At 46.4% G+C, this 21,211-nt stretch overlaps 3 protein-coding genes across 5 annotated transcripts in view; 2 read left to right on the top strand and 1 right to left on the bottom strand.

Moving 5' to 3' along the window:
* The window catches only part of LOC135908560 (ubiquitin carboxyl-terminal hydrolase 24-like), a 116,963-nt gene extending 110,366 nt beyond the window's left edge, over positions 1-6,597 (top strand). For both annotated transcript variants that reach the window (XM_070526430.1, XM_065440347.2), the window contains exon 56: positions 232-6,597. In XM_070526430.1, coding sequence (XP_070382531.1) covers positions 232-399 — 168 coding nt within the window. In that variant the 3' untranslated portion in view covers positions 400-6,597. The remainder of the gene's footprint in view (positions 1-231) is intronic.
* A 1,793-nt stretch (positions 6,598-8,390) lies between these two features.
* On the bottom strand, positions 8,391-12,067 carry Prp5 (pre-mRNA processing factor 5). Its single transcript, XM_065440340.1, has one exon. The coding sequence runs from the start codon at positions 11,811-11,813 to the stop codon at positions 8,532-8,534; it is 3,282 nt and encodes a 1,093-aa protein (XP_065296412.1). The 5' UTR covers positions 11,814-12,067; the 3' UTR covers positions 8,391-8,531.
* Positions 12,068-12,265: 198 nt separating this feature from the next.
* Keap1 (kelch like ECH associated protein 1) overlaps positions 12,266-21,211 on the top strand; it is a 30,531-nt gene continuing 21,585 nt past the window's right edge. Inside the window, exons 1-4 of one of the 2 annotated variants that reach the window (XM_065440341.2) lie at positions 12,266-12,464; positions 14,262-14,465; positions 16,274-16,552; positions 17,196-17,345. In XM_065440341.2, the coding sequence (XP_065296413.1) occupies positions 14,334-14,465; positions 16,274-16,552; positions 17,196-17,345 (561 nt within the window). In that variant the 5' untranslated portion in view covers positions 12,266-12,464; positions 14,262-14,333. The remainder of the gene's footprint in view (positions 12,465-14,261; positions 14,466-16,273; positions 16,553-17,195; positions 17,346-21,211) is intronic. The other variant, XM_065440343.2, reaches the window with a different exon arrangement.

The raw sequence follows: 21,211 nt of genomic DNA on the forward strand, positions 1-21,211 counted from the left end.
GCTCTACGCCGCAGGTTCTGACCCAGCCGCAGCAGCCACATTTCAGTGGGTGCGCAATGGAACAACGCTTTTGTACTTAGATTTTGGATGTGCTAAAGAAAAGGAATCAAAGGGAGTCAAAATTAATCTGCATTCCCCCCACTGCGTCATTGCCTCATACTATCAGATCATGGTTTTGCCATGTAAAACTCAATAGTTTATATTTACTTAATTTTTTTTTTTTTCTCCCAGGACACCCTTGCAGAGGCGACAGCGCTACTGACCGAGCTGTCCTCGCCTGAGGCAGCCGAACTCGGCATGGAGATGGACCAGGATGAGGCCGAGGATGAGGACTCGCGATTGAAGAGGACAAGGGGCTTGGAAGACGTGTTCAACTATGTCGAAGTGAAGCCAGAGTGAAACCGCGTGCAGCCCTGGTTCCATACTAGTGCAGCACCATCAAGAAGCCCCATGCCTTCTGTCTGAAAAAGGGAATCGGTTCTCCGTGCCGCGCCATCCAGCCTACCTAACCGGGCAGCACAGTGGTGGCAACATTCCCTCAGGCCACTGCAAGTATTATGTTGTGTTGCCCTGCGCGAGGACTAGCCGTCACCAGTTACTGTGAGCGGTCCACAAGAGTGGCGCACAACCGAGTTTTGCAAGTTGTGCATGTGACTTGTGCACTTGTGTCGAGCATATCAAGTAGGGCAATCTTATGCCTGGTTCGTGCCGGCCAGTCAGCCCGCGAAGTTGTCTTCCCACACATCTTCAGAGGCCGCAGTAGTCGCACTGCAGCAGGTTCCTGCAGTGACTCGAGCATCCTGTGCGGTACGAGCCACACCCGTGTGGAACTGCACGTTTGTGGGCTGCCCAAATCAAGCTGCGTGTGCGTTGTCCGTCGGTTTGTTACATGATTGTAAAAATGTGCACGGTGCTGTTGTTCAATAATGCCTTTTTTTTTTGCCATTTCACATTGCCATTTACGAGATATAGTGCCAGCCTTGGTTCAGCTGCAGTGGTTCTCCAAGTAATGCCCTAATCAGGAGAATCGCTGTCCGTTGTATGACCAGTATGCCCCAACATTGGGTTACATCGGTCAGGCCTTCTGGCCTGACCGATGTTGCTAGAGGCATGATTGTTTATTGATGCGTGTCTTACACGATGGCAAGGGCGAGTTGCGCTGAGCCATCAGTGAGTCATGTTACCAGCTTTGGCTCACCAGTAATAATGCTGTAATCAAGAACAGTGCGGGCCAATGGTTGCCCTTTGATAGCCAGTGTGCCGCAACATTGGACACATGTTGGCCATGCTTTTTATGTGTGTATGCTGCTAGAGGAATGATTGTTAGTTGGCATGTGTGTTGCGTGATGACAGGGCCAATTTGCTCTGTGTGGAGAGGCACAGATGCCTGAAAATGAGACTGAAAACCTGAAGAAAAAGATTTGGGAATTGGGGCTCAAATATTGCAGATATAAAAATTAGATACTGTTCTTTCTCTTCTTTTCTTAGATTTGAACTCTGTATAAACAAACTTGTTTGTATAGCATGCAAATGGATGTTAGATAGCATGCAAATATACCAATAACATGTGTTGCAAATATACAGGTTACTTTTGTTTTATAAGTGCATGTTGACTTCTTAAATCTTAATATAAGCCACAGTGTTCCCTGCCTCAGCATTCCCACTTTCTTCATTTTAACACGGTCAACTCGCAATAATTCAAGCTGGGATGATTCAGAATTTGTGAAAAAATTCAAACATTTGTAGAAATTTAATTTGACTCGCTGGATTTTCAGTGCACCTTAAAGGCTTCCCAGTTTAACCAATCAGACTTCTGGCTTCCCATGACAAACCATTGCAGAAGTAATCTTCATAAGATAATAAAATTGCTTAGCTTCAATTAGAAACTTAATAGCTTCGTGTATTGACATTGTTGTCAAAAACTAACAACTGTTGCTCTAATCCCTGCAAATAAGCAAACTCCCTTTTGTATTTGCAAATACCAAATTTTTATATGTGACTTTACTTAAAAAGAACATCAAAATTTCATCTATGCAAGCATCCCTTCATACATGAAGCCATAGTCTTTATCTTGTACCACCAATAATTCAAACTACCAATGAAAGCAGCAGGAACGTATCATGTGAGTGGGCTTGAATTAGCCTGAGTTGGCTGTTGTGATTAATGAGTATTTAGGGAGGAGGAGAGGGCAGTGACGATGGATGATAAATGCACCAACGCATTTGTTTTATTTAAGGATTCCAACAGCTCGCGGAGACCCTGTTCTGAAGTGCAAACATTGTTTAGTGATTCTGACTTTTTTTGTTCATAGCCAGGTTGATTGTTGATGAGCCAATTGATGTGTATGTTGGTCCATGTGCATGAAGCTATGAGTGGCGTACCAGGAGGCTTAACTCCATGGTGCAAGAGCAGCTGCTTGACAAGTACAGGGAAAGCGTGCACATCACTTCGTCATGGAGCGTTCACTCGTTACTACGGAGCACACACATTCCCCCGAAGTTCCTGTTTATAACTGTAGTTCTTTGTTGTCGCCATTTTTCCGGCTCTCTTTTTTGAGAGCCCTGCCCCACCTTAAAACATTTTTCTTTCTCCTCTATAGTATGGCCGTGGTCCGTGCTGTTGCAGTCTAAGAAACCAATTCTTTATGTTCACTGTCCCTTGGCTTGCATGGACTTTTGGCCATTTAGTCAAACATGCATGTACATTTTGTAAACCTGTATGAAGCGGGGACGCTTTTTGTTCGCGAGAGTTAATCGTCCTGGCCTATGTGCTGAAATTGGAAAGGGACGCAAATCCAGCACATTGCCTCCAAGATTCTCGGTGCGTTGCTGATGTTGCTTAATCTTGGAGGCTGTGCATGCTGAGGAGCCATGATGGCTCTCGACATTCTAGGTTCTGCATCGTTCCCAGCAAATAAGAATAGAGGCGCTTCTTTTCCCTTCTTTTTATGTCAAGGACGTCTATTTTTGAGAGCGTCTGTAATGCATCCACTGGTATTTCGAGCATAAAATTTTGCGTGGAGGCTGCTATATGTCTACACCATTGGAAACTAGGCTTTTTACACAGCCCAGAATTTCTTTGCAGTTGAACTATAAGTGCAGGAATACTACTTAGCAGGTGCCAGCATGATCTGGTTTGAACGCTTCCTTCTACAGTGGCGGTTCAAATACCGATTAGGTGATGTCCTTGACATTAAGCTGCTCTGTACGCAAGTGTTAAAGAGGGCCCCAAAGTATCCTTTCCTGACTGTTTTTTTGTTCCTGGTGCCTTTCCCTCTTCTGTTGTCATAACAAGCATGCTAAATGGAAGTGATATGAATGTGACATCTCAATATCCTCAGAGAGCCACCGACGACTGTGGTGCGATTTTACCTTCCCTTTCGTCCATCTGCTTTTAGATGCTTTGGGTAGAAAGTGTCCGTTGTTGCCTTCTGTCTTCAGCGATGCAACAGGAGGCCCTTCAGACACCACAATGTCAACAAGAGATTACAAAAATGAGACCAAGACTGGGCAACACAAGAAGCATGCAGAGGTCACTGGAATAACACTGATGCTAATGCTGCACAGGGCTCATTCTCATAAACATGCTGTGCGTATGTAAATAGACGGGGCCTAGTGCAGACGAATGCGTTGACACTTTCTTGTTTTTCGCTGTTCTCTACCTTGAACAACAGTCTGAAGAAACTTCGCGGAAAACTCGGCCGTTTCCATTAATCTTGCCTTCTGAGAAAAAGTGATGCCAGTAGAGTGCGTGGTGATTTTTTTGCCAGTAGTGAATGTAATGGCGGGGCTGCCGCATCTTTGTGATTTCGTCCTCTGAAGTTTGTCTGTAGTAACACTGTGTTCCATCTAGCTATTATGTGCATACAGAAATTATTTCCTATGCATTACAGTGGGTGCTATCAAGAGTGCCTGCATTGTCGCTTTCCTGATGGTGCATTTTGTTGTCCGTTCATTCATGACGTCCCGACTTAATTCTGGAGGTAGCGCACTTCGTGTCTCGTTCAACTGGTGCAGCATGGTGGCATTTATGTGCTGCCACCAGTGTCGCGAGGTGCAGGCTCCATGCAAAACAAACCTGCAGTGCTGTAGAGCTTGGTGCTATCATTGCCTGGTGCTGAAATTATTAAGCCACCGTAGCAGTTGCTAGTAGTATGTGAATTTCTTTGCGACTTTGCGTGGATTTGTTGAGAACACAGATTACACCTTCATCCCTTGTTCACTTCTGTTGTATTCTAGCCTGACATTGCCTTTTTGAGCTGTCAAGTGTTCTATATTCGAAACTGGTCAGTTTGTGCAACTTCAAGCGCCTAATTAAGTCATCAACATTCTGAGCACGTACTAGCCACTGTGATCACCATTTTCTTTTTCTGAACAGTTATCGTTACCACTATGATTAGTATTCTTTTTTTCTGAACAGTTATTTTTGTAATGTCCTGAAATTCATCTAATCATAAAAATTAAGTGTCTTAATGAGACAAATTTTGCCAAGCAACAAGCTTACTGTGAAATATGAGCCTCAAGAACGTTGCTATAACAATCCATAAGGAGCGAAGTTTAAGCAAATCTATATATTTCTCATCATTCTTACGCTGGCTGAGCAGCTATACTGCATTGTACTGCGTCGGGCAGTGCATTCCAACTGTAGAGCCAGATAGGATTCTAAGTGTGAAGTACTGTGCACAGCAGCCCCTGCACGCTGTGTGTGAGGTGGCAGAGGCCTTGTGCTGCAAGTTCTGTACGAGTACCATTGAACTCCTGTGGACTAGTTATCGAAGCGAGTCAAATTGAATGTGTAGTAGTCTTAACGTGCGTACCTGATTAACGCATTTTGTAGTACTATAAAGCGAAAAGAGGCTCAACGACCATAGCGACAGTAGATCAAGGTTGTGGTTCATGTCCAAAGACAGCATTTGTGCAGTGCCATGTTTATTATGCAATGGGGACGAGAAGGATGCATTTGTTTGGTGAAGGTGATAATCATTTTGCTGAGAAGCCATTTTGAATACAGATGACCACCATCACCACATTGTGCCCCATGGCAAGATTGCCCATGTTTGTGGGCTTTTTTATACATGTGATTGTGTGTCTCAGTGCTGCGACAGGATGCCTGCATTTCGCTGGGTTTTCCAAACATTCGTGGCTTAGCGCAGTGTAAGCATCACTTCAACTTTAAACACTAAATAAAGGTTTTTTAGATTAAATTTTGGAAGAGGTAATTTAATGCGCTCACGCTTTTATTGAAGACCTAGAAGTTTTTTTTTTTTACATCCAGAGTATTGGACCACTGCATAAGAGCCTGTCTTCACAGCCTAGAATCGTGAGAATTTTCGCGTTCCTTGCCTGTCATTTTCCATTGGCCTTGCTTCCACCAAAATAAAAACACTGTGATTAGTTGCTGGCTTGACATTATGGGTGGGTGCTTGTGTATGAATGTCACACATACCAAGGTATTAAATGTGTAATTCGTGCTTGACACAATCCGGACAGCCACGCTATATCTTCACAATAGAAAGTCATCTGGCTACACTTGGCTTGTTTAGAAGTGTCCTGGATTGAGTGCGTTAATGGTGGTGTGGCTTGATACCAAGTATCGTCTCCTGCTTACATGTGCAGAAAAGTCGTGTGTGTTGTGGAAAGTACCGATCAGTATGCTGTGAAGGAAGTTACTATGCAGCAGCTTCAAAGTTCGTTTCCCTACCATGTGTTGGCTCTGTTGCTCCCCGCATTTCATTCTTTGCTGCAGCTTTCAGTCCAAAGATGTGTCACACACCGTATTGTGCAGTGCTTTTCATAAATTGCATGCTCTTGTCACTTTTCTACGTCAAGTGCGTTAATGTGGGTCAAAATGTGATGTGTGCCACACGTCTTTGCAAGCTATCGATTGCATCATCTACAAGGACACTAGGATTCCAAGTGTTCCTATCTTCAGGCTGCCCAGCACAACTTGGCACGGGGCACTCTTATTACGACAAGAAACTTATAAAGGCCTGAGAAGGGTTCACTAGTTTGCTCGAGAAAGAACTTGAATTTAGAGTTTTGCGCATTCAACGAGATAGTGAACAGTGTCTTTGTTACATGACACCGTCGGTGTTTGTGTTCGACATCGCATGACTGTGCTGCTGCTGTGCACCGTTGAACACCTTGCAATTATGCAACGTTTTTTTAGCAGCTCATACTACCCGACATCGATTATCATGTAACCTGGAGTGCCAAATGTGCCTTGTTGTTCCAGCTTCACTTACTGTACAGCTCTTTCTCACAATCTTTTTTTTTTCTTGCCTCGCAAAAGATGGAAAGTGCTTTACATGTGTCTGTTGTCCTCCCATTGAAATGAGATTTGCCTATTTGATCAAGAGCATGTCTGGATTTTTCGAGAAGTGAGTGCGTTTGTTTACGTAGACTGGTAGTGTTCTCGCTTATCTAGTGCTTTCTTTTGTCAAGTTAGTTGTTTTGATATTGGCTGGTTTAGCAGCTCGTGGTCTCTTGAGATTTTCCAGAGTTTCAGATTGTGCAGTCTTGCCTCTTTCTTTTCCAGAAACAGGATGTGAAAGTGGTAATGACGCTCAAATGAATAAATGATGTACATACATTGGCACGGCCTGATCTTGAATTTGCATGTGGTACACAACAGCTCTGCAGAACATGTTCCGAGAAGCACGGTGGGCTCCCTTTAAAGTGCAAGGCTAATGTTGTCAAGCTAAAGTGACACAGTACTGCTTCACAATGGCCGGAGTGTCACTTTTGGCAAGAACAGAGTACTTATTAGCGAGAAAGGGATGTCATTGCATGAGAGGACTGCTACTGACAATGTATGTATGAATACGTCGGAGAAAATTATTAAACAGGTCTGTTTACACACGGTTGGTATGTTTGCCACGTGGACGTTTTTTTGTCTTTTATTTATCTATTTAATCAAGGTAAACAGAGTGAACTTGAAGCGAAACTTCCTGGTCACTTTCTTTCGTGTGTACCAGTCAACACTTGTGTACCGTACACTAGCCTTTGGCTACCAGTTCGCAAATGTTCTCGTGACCTTATTGTAAACTTTTCATCAGATTAAGACTGAATTGAAAAGGTCAATCTTGTTGGAAGTTTTCGTTTACTATACTACCTTTTCATTCTCCTGCCAAGCATAAAGTAGCAGAGTCTATTCCCAGCCTTGCTATCTGCATTCCTATGGGGCTATGCTTTGGGTGCTTGTGGACTCCAAGGTTGTTTAAATTTCACAGCTCAGAATTAATTGGGCTGCTCTGAATTCACTTTCCAACTGCTCTTTCGCTGCCAGCAGCAATACCTTGATGGGAAAAATGGTCCACAGAGCAAGTAGCAGGAAAGTGCAGGCATTTTCAGCTGTGCACATGGCTGACTAATGGGAGACACTACACAGTCGCAACCTGGGTGCTAGTTGTGGTTGTTAAAGGAGAAGTGGTTAGGAATAGTCTGCCATGGATGTGTCTCATGACTGTTCACTCAAGCATAAGGTCCCTACTCAGGCAGACACTTGGACACATGAAACAGAGTGCCGGTATGATGGAGGCGTCCACAAATGCATTCAATACTGTCCCCACACTTCAAGCACACCATGCAGAGTTTGCCTGGCAAACCTGCTTGCATAGCACGTGGCGGCTCTTGGGAGAATGCTCACATTCTGTGGGATTGTATGGGGAGCTGTCCAGACTTGCATATACCCAGGGGCCTGTGATATTTTGAGAAGTCGCTGCTGGTGAGTATTCTAGGGTCACAAATGTAAAATCCTTAAATTGGAATACGAACTGAACAAGCAGGACTACTTGGCTCGTACTTGGGATGTTCAATCTAGTGCAATCTTTTTTCCTTTTCTTTAATTCGGGAGGATTTGTCACAAGGCATAAAAGTCCTACTTGCATTGTGCTGAATGTTATCAACTGCAGAGACTAAGTTGTGGATGCTTTGCTCATATTATGTAAATGTCTGCTTGCATCCACACTTCCCCAACCATTGCTCCATGTGGGGTGGTAGAAATCATATTGAAATGATTATCTAGGATGGCTTACTTGGGATCAATGAAAACTAACAGTTTAAAGGCACATGTTTAACCTGTGCTTGCCCTTCACAGGAATTACCGCAAAACAGCATTTGAAGTGCAAAAAAATGGGCTTAATACGATGGCAATATAATTCTTCAGTATCAATCTGCTGCCACACTCTGAGGCAAAAGACCCGGTGCCCAGTATTGAATGCTAATTTAATCATTATGTTACAGCAGCAAAGGTTTGACATAACAGTAGCACATGTCATGGACTAGTGACACTCCAATGTGACGTCTTTGAAAGCTCTCTACAAGGAACATGAAAGTTTGTTTTCCTGTTGGGGGCTAGGCACGAATGTATTGTAAAAACCAGAAGCAAGCTTTTACATGTCTGTGCTGGGTGCGTTCTACAAAGCCCAGCACATTTATTGACAGGCTCAAGAATGAGAATGTGCAGTGGTAGTGTAGTGTACAACAAGAACAAGTAGAACATGAAGCTTTCTGCCAGGCCACAAAAGTTCCTCACAGCACCTTGTAACGTCCCCTGTTGATGGGTTGGTATGAATGCTGCATTTTGACCATCTCTTCCTTGATGAGTCGGATGATCTCGGCCCGTGCTTTGCTGACAGCAAGTTCGCTCGTGCTTTCGATGGCGAGGTACAACTTGCGGTCTCCACCCTTGGCCTCCTTGCCTGGAGGGTAGTATGTGCCACGTACCGTGATGCCAGCTTCCGAGTACTCGCTGATCTGGGCCATGGCTTCTTTAGACGTGACCTTCCACCTCGCTTGCTGGGGGAAGTCGTTGATCTCCAGCTCCTCCTCGTACTTCTGGAATCGCTCCTTCTGTGGTGGTGGCTCCGGAGGTTCTTCCTCGATGACCTTGGGCTGGTAGTTGAGCTTGAGGTGTAGCTTCTCAGCTCGCTGTTCCGCAAGCGTCTTGGCCGATATCACTGGTGTCGGGAGCTCCGGCACATACTGTCCGCGCATCATAGCCTCGGTCGCCGACTGTGCCGTCATCATGACTTCTGGCGCTGGCGTGGAAGGCGCACTGAAAGTCCGTGTCATGTTGATGCGACATGCTAGCATGCGTGCCATCTCCAGCTTCTCGGAGACGGTGCCGCTGGGAGCTGCGGTGGCAGTGGCCGCGCCCAGTGGGACAGCAACACCAGGTACAGTACCGGGGACGCCCGGCACAGCCTGTGCAGGCACTGCTTGTCCAGTAACAGAGGGACCAGGTAAGAGTTCCTTGATGCGCTTCTTGGGTGCAAGCATGGACTCAATCTCGCGGTCAATGTCACCTTCAGCGTCTTCATCATCAGAGTCTTGCATGCCAAGCGCAGCTCTCTGGAACTTCTTCTTTTCGGTCTTGAGATGCGATTCGGCCTCGTCAAATTTGAAGCCTTTGCCGGAGAATCCGCTGCCTCCCCTAACTTTCTTGCCTTCTGCCTCCTGTCTTGCTTTGTACTCGTCAAAGAGCTTCTGCAGATCTTCTGGTATGGGGTTACCACTAAGTTCTAGTGCCTTAATGACATCAGCACAGTAACGCCCCTGATCTTCTGTGATAAAAGTGTAAGCGTACCCCTTGTTTCCAGCACGTCCTGTCCGACCACAGCGGTGCACATAATCTTCATAGTGGTTTGGGCAATCGAAGTTGACAACGAGAATGAGGTGCTTCACGTCCAATCCTCTCGCCGCCACGGACGTGGCTATGAGGACCCCAACTTTACCTGCCTTGAAGTCAACAATTGTAGAGTCACGATCAAACTGGTCAATTCCACCATGGAGAGCCATGGCATTGTGGGAGGCCTTCATAAGATCCTTCAAGAGAATGTCCGCATGCTCCTGCTTGTCGACAAACACAATGGCACTGCCTTTATCCTGGTACAGACCCAAAAGTTCCAGAAGTTTAAAGAACTTGTCGTCTTGGTTGAGAATGACAACGTGCTGTTCTACCTCTTTGCACACAACACTCCTTCCACCTACCAGGATTTCAATAGGTTTGATTAAGATACGCCTAGCAAGAGCCTCCATCTGCCGCGGAAAGGTAGCAGAAAACATGACAGTCTGCCGGTCGGGACGTATAGAGTCAATGATGCGCATCACCTGAGGCTCGAAACCCATGTCAAACATGCGGTCGGCTTCATCCAAGACGACATAAGTGGTCCTACGGAAATTGGTCACCCTACCATTGTTGGCAGCCAGCATATCAATCATGCGCCCTGGGGTGCAGACAATGATTTCAGCCCCACGTTTTAGGTCCGCAATCTGTTCGGAAATGCCTGTGCCACCATACACACAAACGACACGCAGGCCAAGCGACTTTGTGAACTTCTTACAATCCTTGGTGATCTGCATGGCAAGCTCTCGAGTCGGAGTCATGATGACGGCAATGGGGCCATCGTCATCTTCCAATGGCGCCTGATCCAAGATGTGTCGGAACATGGGCAGAAGGAATGCGAGTGTCTTGCCCGACCCAGTCTTTGCGATGCCGATTATGTCCCTGCCGGACATCACAGCAGGTATGGCCTGCGCTTGAATGGGAGTGGGCTTCTCGAACCCGTGCTTCTTCAGCAGTTCCAGCACTTTCTTGCTGACCCCACACTGGGCCCAGTTACGGATGGGCTTGGGGCATCCCTTGCCACGTACCTTGATGCCCTCCAGCTCGGCACGCAGTGTCTCCACTTCACCCGGCGTCATCTTTGCTTGCTCGGGCACCTCAATGTAAAAGTTCTTACGGAACGGTGCGTACGAGATGTCCTCTATAGAGACCGAAACCGGTTTCTTTGACTTGCCTGCCTGCAGGTTGTTCATGGTCGTCTGCAGGTCTTCTGTCTCCTCTTCAGACGAATACTCCAAGGCGTCAACGTTCTGTTCCATGAGCTCGCCTTTCTTCTTGTCCTCTTTCTTCTTGGCAACGCCCATGATTACCGTAACCTTGTTGTTAGCCTTCTCGGGCGCGGATGCGGCCGGGGTGCCATCCGTCTTGAGTGCCTTGTCTTTCAGCTGCTTCACCTCGTTCTGGATTCCCATCATGTACGCGTCCAACGGGTCGATGCCGTCGTCCTCCTCCTCTTCCTCCTGCTTGGGCTGCTCGGCTTCTTTCTTGACCTCGACATCCTCGGCTTTAGAATCGGCGTCGCCTTCGTCAGGATCCGCCTTTTTCTTCAGCGACGGAAGGCTGGGTTCGTCGTCTGGGTCGTCCTTGATGGGTGGAGGCGGTCCTGTGTCGTCCTCTTCGTCGTCTTCGAGGCTCCACTTCTTTCCAGGCAAGGCCAGGATCAAAGTCGCGGCGACCGCCTCTTCAGTCTTCTTGCGCGCCTGACGCCACTTCTCGATGCGCTCGCGCCGCTTTTGCATTTCCAGATCGAGTTGCTGCTGCTGCGCGTTCTTATCTAAGGTGGTGTTCTCGGCAGCGGCGATGGCTCCGGCGACGGCGGCGGCCGCCGCTGCAGCCGCGGCTAGGGCACTCGTGGTGGACGTCGTCTGCTCGCTCTTCTTGTCGTCGCGGTCGTGGCTACGCGAGCGCTTGCCGTCATGACTCTTGGAACGGCGGTCACGGGAGCGCGACCTCGAGTACGACCGCGAACGGGAACGCGAGTAGGTCCGTCGGCCGCGCGAACGGGATCGACGGTACCTCTCCCTTGACCGACGGCGGTCGCGCGACCGGGAGCGTCGGTGCCGCTCGATGCTCCGGCGCCGTCGGTCACGGCTCCGGGATCGGTTTCGGCGCCGTCGGCTGATCCTCTCGGGAGAACTGGACGAACTCCGAGAGAGCGATCGCCGTCTCTTCTTGTCGCGCGCCATTGTCGAGGACAGCGGCGCAGGGAATCTAAAGCTAACTCGTGCGACGCACGCTGCTTGTTTTGGAACTGACACAACGCGGAACAACCGAGTCAAGTCATGGTCGCGACGATGAGGATGTCCGACGAGGTCAACCGCTGTGGAGGACTTACAGACTCGTATCAAGGGCACACGACAACACTTTGCCACGATATGCTGATGAACACCTCACAAACGAAAAGATTACGTAGGCGCCATTTTGAACGTGTTCCTTAATCGGAAGCGGAACTTCTACGAAACGTCGGGCAGTAGCGAATAGCCCTTAAAAATCAACCGCAATAATTTTATTAAATATAGTGCTTGTATTTTTTTATTATTCATTTTTATATCGACGTTGTTGTTTTTACTACATTTATATTTCCCTTAATTACTGAGGCGCATTAAGCCAAGCTGAGAAGCTTCAATTTAAATCCGAAAGAACGAAAAGGTGCGCGATTTGAAAGGTTGTAGCGCGAGGCCCACGCGTAGTTCAGTTCTGTGGAACGCAGTCGCGCTCAAAATTCTCCATTTATTTCTCAAACGGAGCAAATCGACTTGGAGCAAAATTTTCGGTGACGACAGGCGACAGCACTTCCAGGCTGCACCCACCGAGACGACGTGCTAAAACTCGCAGTGGTAGGTGTTCGCTCCTTCGCATGGTGTGAGTGATGCACAAAGCATTACGCCTTGTGATTAGCGCACCGAGTTATTACTGCATCCATCGCTACATGCGCACACGTTTGACATTTTAGCATCAGGCTTTAGCAATACTGAGGCGATGGAAATGATGCTGTGCCCACCTGTCTGGGCGAGAAATTTTCCGAATCCTCACTCTACGGTGATGGAGTTGTGGCTTGAAGGCATTGCGTTCTACTGCAACGCCATCACTCCATCCCCTCCTCTGAAATGTGATTGACACTCAAAGGACACATTTGAAACATGTTTTTACATTTGTATACGCGAACGTGATACACCTGAGCTGTACAAGTAAGCATGCCCACTACCCAGATGCCGTACGTTCGTACTTTGGTGTTTCATCGTAATAGCGCTTTAGCTCCAATATACTAGCGCAGTGGAATGGCATTTTCAGCGGGATACAACTTTGTCCACACAAATAAAAAACTGGGGTGTTCCAAAACGCAGATGCTTAGCCAAGACACACTGGATAAGGAGGCCTCAGGGTTTGCTGGTATGCTGACTCCCACGTGGTCCTACCGGTGCGCAACTACAACGGCTACATTGCAATGTCATCATCTTTATTTAACTCTGCATTAGAGGTAGGCGATTGTGTAGAAGGCCGCTGGACAGACGAACTCAAAAGCAAGGAACAAGAACGCGACGACATGAGCGTAGCTGTCCACGTTTCTTGAGGTTAATTGGATAAAACATTTCCGGTTGTGATAGACTTTGTGCCCACTCCGCGACGCTCCAATGTACGATGAGAGGGCGAACTGACAATATCCTCACGTTCGCGCAAACGTGTATGTCAACATCCGGGTGCCCGTATGTCGACGTGCATACGACAACGGGATTAGCTCACTATATGGCGCGCATCATGCTCACAGAGCAAAACACCGGATATCACGTGCTGCACGACGCCGGCCGGCGATCCCGACTAGTCCTGACTTCGCAGCAGCCTCATCTGTGGCAGTTTCCATAGCTGATACTGACGCCATCCGCTGAGTTTCCATAGCTATCGAAACTGCCACTCAACTCCCTAGCATCCACGTTTCAAGAACATGCGTGGCCCGTCAGACCTTGTTGTCAACGGAAGCTGTCACCTAGCTCTACATAGAAATATGGCCGTGAGATCTGACACTTCACTGGCCAGCGCACATGCTGGTACCTTCGTTCTCTCTGTATGTAGTCAACGTTTAATTAGAAGTTTTAACAACAGTAGTGTTAATGTTTCTTTTCTGTCGCCCTTGTGTAACATTGTTGGCTGGACCTTTCAATGTGCATCTGTTTTCCACACCAAGATATCGCATTTAAAGAACAATCTGTGCCATGTATAGAGCAATTAGGTATGTTTCATGCTGGAGCCAATAGCTTCTCTAAACAGTACAAGTCGGGACAGGTCTCCTTGTTGAAACATTGGCTCCATCCTGAGACATTTTTTTTTCAACACACGTTGATTACTTAATCTTCGCATTCCTGTGAATCTCTAAACCGTACCATAATGTGATTTCTGCCTGCACAATGTTGTTCCCACCTTTCACTCCATGACAAAGTGGCAATGTAAAGCTGTGCACGCACATCCTCGAGGTGCAACCAGAAGTTAATTCATTGATAAAATGCATGCTTGCCTGATTGATTGATATCATATCAATGTTCTGCTCCTGTATGCATGGTGGGGCTACTCCACAAAAACTATGAGGTGTTACATATATTTTACCTGTGCGATGGCTCACATAGAGTACACGGGGATTTCAGTGCAGGCTGAGCTTCTAGAGCTGACAGCTTGGCCCGAGTTGAGCGTTGGCGAATCGAGCAGCAGCAGCAGCCATGACCCTGCTCGGAGACCATAGCGAGGGTGACTGCATGGACATGCTATGCAGCGAGTCGGTGGACCTGCCCCCGGAGGGTGCCGGTGCCATGACTCTCTCCGTGGACTCCTACCCCAAGGAGGCGCTGGAGGTATGGGCAAGACAGTGCTGCACAGCTTAACACATGCAACAATAAGTAAACACACTATGGCCATTTCAACTGGCAGATGGTTCTCTCAAACCTCTATGCTTGTTTCGGTGGCGGAAAAATAGCGGTTTTTAATGGATTATTCATTTATTTATTTTGTAGTCAAGAGGAATGCGCAGTGCTGGAAAGTATGCTTATGCACTATATGACAAATCCCACCAGAAATTTTCTGCAGTTACTTTTTTTTTTTTGTCGGGAGTGGGGTTACGGTGCGGTGGAGTCCGGACCCTCCCGCGCGGCCTTTTTTGTGGTGATTTACCGGCGCACCTTATGTGGCACAGTAACTGAGTAAAAGTGAACTGGAATATAGATTTTTTACACGCTTTAAGTGGTGGCACTGCTACTTGCACATCGTTGTAAACCATCAAATCAGCCTTCTGGATGCCTCAACTCCTTCTTTGCACAAGCAATTTTATTCATGTGTGTCTTCTTCAATTGTAGAGCCGTTCACAATACATAGCAATGATAGGAATTCAAGAGGGACATACGCAATCCTCCCTTGTGCTAGTCATTCCTTTGTATAGTCGTTGGACAGTACTGAATATGCACAACGCAGAGGAAGACATTCGTTGGACAGTACTGAATATGCACAACGCAGAGGAAGACATTTATAGAACTATACATCAAGCAACAGTCTGAAATCAGAAAGGGAATAGTTTGTGATCTCATTAAAGCGCAGTATACTTTACTGTTCGAATGTGCAGTTGAAGAATAAAATTTCAGACGAAGACTTTCATGCAAAGCGTGCGAAAATGATGGCAAAATTAATGAGCATGTTCTGCCCAGGAGAAGGCACGCACACTGTGCTATGTAATCTGTCTGTCTGTACATGATTTGCAAATTGGGTGCTGTTGCAGTTTGGTGCCAGCTTGAAAGACATGTGCATTTACCTATAGGGATTGAATTTTACATTATCCATGAAGCAATTATTATGGGTGTAGTTAGTCTTCTCGAGACCTTGTATTTTAAGAACAGTAGAGGAAATGTAAATGAAGCTGTGAGGCTTCGGGAAAATAGTGGAAAAAAAAAAATGGCTGGAAGATTGGTGACGCAAGAAAAGGGTAAACATGCAGGGACAGCAAACTCTTTTATTTTGAGTAACGCAACATGAAATGAAATTCTGAGGACTTACGTGCTGAAACCACGAATTGATTATGAGGCATGCCATAGTGGAATATCTCCGATGAGTTTTGTGAAAAAGAAAAGAAGTATTAAAAGACTAGATGCACCAAAGAGGTAAGAAAGAATGAGTTTGGTGACGTGTGCCACCGTCCGGTTTCCAAGGGGTTGCTCCTTTCTGCATTAGCAGCAGCAGCATCATCCAGGTATTAATCCTCCCTGACAATGCAAGAGGAAGCAACAGGAGCCTTATTGCAGTTCCCCAAGTCAGCAGGTGCCTGCATCCATTTATAAACCCACTGTGCACTATCACACTTGCGTACAACTAGTGCTCTCTCGATGTTTCCTCCTTTCTCTCTTATCACCGCTTTATCTCCTCCCAGTAGCGCAGGGTAGCAAGCCAGCCATTCCTCTCGTTAGCCTCCTTGCTTTTTCTTTCTACTTTGTTTTGTTTTGGAATGAAGGGGCAACCACTTCACTGATCTTTAATCAGTGCTTCTACAGGGTCACGGATGTCTAACAGACATGTTTCTTTTTCTTCTTTCCCTCATTCATTAGTTTTTTTTCTCTCTTCGTTAAATTTCGTCATTCCACTTCTTCCGGCCACTCTTCCTCTGCCTGTGCTGGTATAGGTGATGGACCTGATGCGTCGCCAGGGCTTTCTCTGCGACGTCGAGATCCGCGTCGGCTCGGAGTCATTCCCGGCGCACCGGCTCGTGCTGCTGGCCATGTCCCCGTACTTCCGCGCCATGTTTGCTGGGGGGCTGCGCGAGGCCGCCATGCCCGTGGTGCAGATTCAGGGCGTCGGGCCGTCGACCATGGCGAGCGTGATGCGGTTCGCCTACACCGGCTCCATCTGCATCGACCAGCGAAACGTGTGCCAGCTCCTGCCAGCCGCCACCATGTTCCAGGTCTGGCATCGCGGAGCACGGCTTTCCTGAAGGCACCGAAGACGGCTGCCTTCAGGAACGCAGTGTGCAGATTTTTTGTGCAGAAGGCCGACGTAGTTGCAACCATGCAATTTAAGACAGACAGCATCCCCGTGTCGGTTTATATAAGGTGGTCCAATTAAGGTCCTTTCAATTCTAGCTTTGCAAACAGGTGCCCAGATGGCACTGAAATACACTTGTAATTAGAGTTACATGTACAGGCTCCCTTGTAACATATACAGGAACTCTGCTTGCATTTATAGTGTCTCAATGTCCTCCTCACCCGCTGCTTGAGGAGAAAATCCAGGCACCTTGCTTGCATTTGGCGTTAAAAGCTAGCAAGTGAGAAAGCTGAGAGACCTATTGAAAGGCGCAAAATAGGTGAGGAGGTGAACGGCGGGAGGCAGCACGGTAGAGAGCTAGGCTTATAAGTAGGATGCCCCAAATGCACGACAACATACACATCCCAGCAGCACTGCCGTAGTCGCTGCACTGCTATACCTGGACATACATCGAACTTGGTCCACTGTAACGGTAATCTCTAGATAAATTAACATAATATAAATAAGAGGCACAGCTGGTTGTTCTCACAAGACGTCATGCCACGCAACGCTGCCCTCCCCAGGTGAACCACATCATCGAGGCCTGCTGCAACTTTCTCGAGAAGCAACTCGACCCGAACAACTGCATCGGCATCGGTGACTTTGCCCTACAGCACGGCTGCACCAAGCTCTACATCAAGGTCAACGAATTCATCGACCAAAACTTTGCCGCCGTGAGTATACAGTGCGCAGTATGCACATACAGTCTACCCTCGTTACACCGAACCCACATACAATGGACCCGCGTACAACAGACTTTCGGATATAACGGACCATATTTCAGCCTTAGTTTGTTCTACCTATTTTATTAACGCAATGAAATTCGCTTTTAACGGACCACGCTATAATGGACTATCGGCTACAGCGGACAAAATTTGCGGCGATCTTTTTTCAAAATCGAGCGTATAAAACATACTTTTGCCGTATCGAAGCGGTATGACAACTGACTTGCAAGGGTCAGCTGACGCTCGCAGCTCAATATCGCGCGTATCGACGTGTTTGAGCGCAATATCGTGCTCAAACACGCCGTCTTCTTTTGGAGGAGGGGGGGGGGGGGTAGGTTCTACTCTGGCGGCTGCTGCTTACGGTGTGGCCTCTGCATCTTAAAAGCGATCTTTGATGTGGACGAAGTGTTGCCCAGTGCCGGTAGCTTTGTATGCGCTGTGCTTTTGACGTTTTTCATGTTGAAGCGAGAGACAACACGAAGGTCAATTCACTCGCTTCTGCTGCCGTCGTTATCTTGCTTAATTTGCTATCACAATCGATGCTTCGCCTTTCAGGTGAGACTGTGACTTTTTTGTTTTTTACTTTGGACGTTAGTCACTCACTCTATGCAATAAAGTTGTTAGACATCGCGACGCAAGTTTCGGAAGGGAGACGTTCTGGATAACACGGGTGCTTTTTATCGGATTATCGGGGTCCGTTGTAACGAGAATCAACTGTACTAAGTGAAGGCTGTTTGGCTTTTCCACAGCCAGCCGCATCTTGTTAAATTCGTTTGTAATTTTTTTCAGGTTATTACTGCGATAGCAATTATATGGACTGTACAGGCGCATTTTTGCCGTCGGCATCGCCGTGACGTCAAGTCTAAGGGCGGTCACATCGTCACCACGTACCGTATGCTGTATGTGCGAGGTGAAAGCGCGCGAGGGGAACCAACGATCGCGGCTCTATCTGGTGCATGCAAGGGAGGAATGCTGAGAGGAAACGTGCTGTCTTCCGTCTTGCGAAAGGCCGTGGGGTCGATGGAAGGGAGGGAGGGAGACGAACTGGCATTGTTCTCCGGCAGCAACTGCATATTTCGCAACCGCACGCGAGGGGAGCCAATGATCATGGCTCAATCTCGCGTGCGCGAGGAAGGAAAGTGGGGACGCAGCACTGGAGGGAGGGGGCGACAATCTACTCCGGCAGCAAGTGCATTCTTTGCGTGGTCGCATGCACCCTTTCTTGGAAGCGATCAGCAGGCAACTCATACCTTCGTACATGCTGTGTTCTCGTTGATCAGTCTGCGTTGAAACTTCATTCGCTGCTGCTGCTGCGCTTTCTCATGCTATCATTTTGACAGCGAGTGGCTTGACCTTCAAGTGTGGTGTGTTCATGTTTGCTCGTGCACGCTAGCACCATGCTTGTTAATTTAGTTAGTGAGTGAATGTTTACAAGTTTATACGGCCAATAAAACTACTATCCTTACTTCGTGTAGCTGTCTACTAATTCACTATCGCAATCAATGCTTTGCTTTTTGGGCAAAACTGCAACTTTTTTTATTCTGTTCATATAAACAACTGTGCAGACAAGTAATTCTGCTGTAGATACGAGTGAGTGGCCTGTTAATATAAAGTCAGACATTGTTCCGCTTATATTGTCACACTAAGATGAAGAAAGAAGAAGAAAAAGAAACACAGTGCCTCAAGCGACGTAATAATTGTCTCAAAGGCTAAATTATTACGCTAAATTCACAAATTGCACAATAGGTGATTTTAACCGAGACAATAAGGAGGCTTATTATAAAATAAGTCGGCTTGAAGGCAATTGGATATCGTTATCTGAGCATTTCTTCCTGCAATATCTCACCTCCTGACATCCCAGTTTGCGACGACATCCGTCCAAGACCTAATAAACTAAATGTTAAAGATGAGGGCGGAGGGGGATGGAAATCGCATACGCATGCGAAACCAATAACTCGTTATGCCAGCTTTTGTAGACTTTTCTTCCATGAGTGACACCCATCTCTCGGAATACGGTGTGGAATTGGCTGCGCAAAAGGAGAATTCGTGATCGCCTCAGCACCCAACATTTTCTAACACAAGAAAAAAAAAATGACTGTAATCATTATACATTGTGAAGTTTCCCTTCAACTAAACTTGGACATTTTAAGTATGAACCATGATATCCAGCCCCCTTATATATTTGCATTGGTTACAATGCCTACATGATCATCATTCTTTTTAGCCATACTATTTCATAATTTTAACAGTAGGCTGCTTTCTTTTGTACCCAATTAAAAGCACCCAAGCATCCATATTACTTACAATCTCTCCTGGAACAAGCGTGTCAATTATACATTACTAAATTAATGTTAATCTCATGCATGCTTGGTTTCCTAGGTCGCAGTTTCTGTTCTGCCTCCGTTATACTGTCAAGCCTTTATAAAACGTTAGTGGGGTCTAAGCTTGAGTATGCTTGCACCAATTCAGGTCCAACTCGAGCAGCAGTTATACAGATACCGCAGAGCGAGTTATTAGCAGAGCAGCTCGCTTCATTTCATCGAATTTTTTCTCATCAGTATGTTGTGTAAAAAATGAAATAAAGCTGTCATTTACTGCAATTACTTTCTCACCCCAAACTGCTACGTCTTGTCTTTTCCACAAGGTATATTTGATGAATCCCATCCTTGGATACTATATTCGGCGACAACTTAAAAATTACAAACTCGCTTCACCCACAAAAAGGCATTCCACGCCTGTCCTTCACCTCTGAAAGAGAGCCAGGTTAGGTGGAGCCTGCTTACAGCTTAATGACTTTTCTCTGCTAATTTATGGGCTAATTGGAAAGTAAAAGCTCACTGTTTCAAGTTTAATTAACTTTATCTGAAACATGGTTCAGGGTAGCCCATATAATTTGCCCTGGACATTCATACTTCGTCCTAAAACTAATGACACAAAGACAGATCTGTATGGGTAAAACAGTTGTTTTAAACAAGCAATATCACTTCGGTTGTACACAATTGCCTACTCACTCTGAAGGACAGGCACATTGCTTGTTTGTGGGTATAGCTTGTTTGTAATCTTTAAGTTGTCACTGACTATAGCTGTCCTATCGTCCATTATATATACAGGTTGTCCCACATAACTTCAGCCAAAGCTTTAAAAATGAAAGGTACTCCAGACGTGTGTTGAACCGAATGCGTAATGTTGGCACTGGCCTAGAGTTACTCAGGCTATTTTTTATTTTCCCCTTAACTAACGGATTAGTTATGTTTAATTAATCTACTTTTTAAGTATTGGCTGCAGACCCCAAGTGTGATACGCAGAGTTGTAGAGCACCTTGAGAAACCTTTCAATAAATTGTTTCCAACACAATACACCTCGCGTGGTCCTTTCTTCTGCATTCCAAAGAAAGCCCGTGAAATATGAAGAAAAAAAACACCACGTTACGGGCCGCTTGCGCACTGTTATTGTGCTGCTCTCAAACTTGCTATGGATAAACAAGGTTGGTTGCAGCGAAACTGGCCTGCGACAGGGCGTTATGCCTTGTGTAGGTATCTGGGCATGTGGCTCTTATCGCATGACGGTGCCAATGCATATTGGTGTTGCATTATAAAGCTTTTCCTGACCAGAAAAATCTTTTTTTTTTTTTTTGTGACAAGCGGTTTATCTCGAACATAGTTTCACCACATTGTATCATCTTGCTCAATTGTCAAGCTTGCTTTACACTGTTTTCTTGCATGCAATTTAATCTCATTACCCCTTTCTAGTGCAAAAATATTGTTTGTGTAGGTTAGCACAGGACTATTTCGGTTCAACACACTTTCAGACTACCA

The sequence above is a fragment of the Dermacentor albipictus genome, chromosome 9 (assembly GCF_038994185.2).
Source record: "Dermacentor albipictus isolate Rhodes 1998 colony chromosome 9, USDA_Dalb.pri_finalv2, whole genome shotgun sequence".
NCBI lineage: Eukaryota > Metazoa > Arthropoda > Arachnida > Ixodida > Ixodidae > Dermacentor > Dermacentor albipictus.

Excerpts from the sequence above, each read along its gene's own strand:
- Prp5 (XM_065440340.1), bottom strand. The coding sequence starts at position 11,813 with ATGGCGCGCGACAAGAAGAGACGGCGATCGCTCTCTCGGAGTTCGTCC.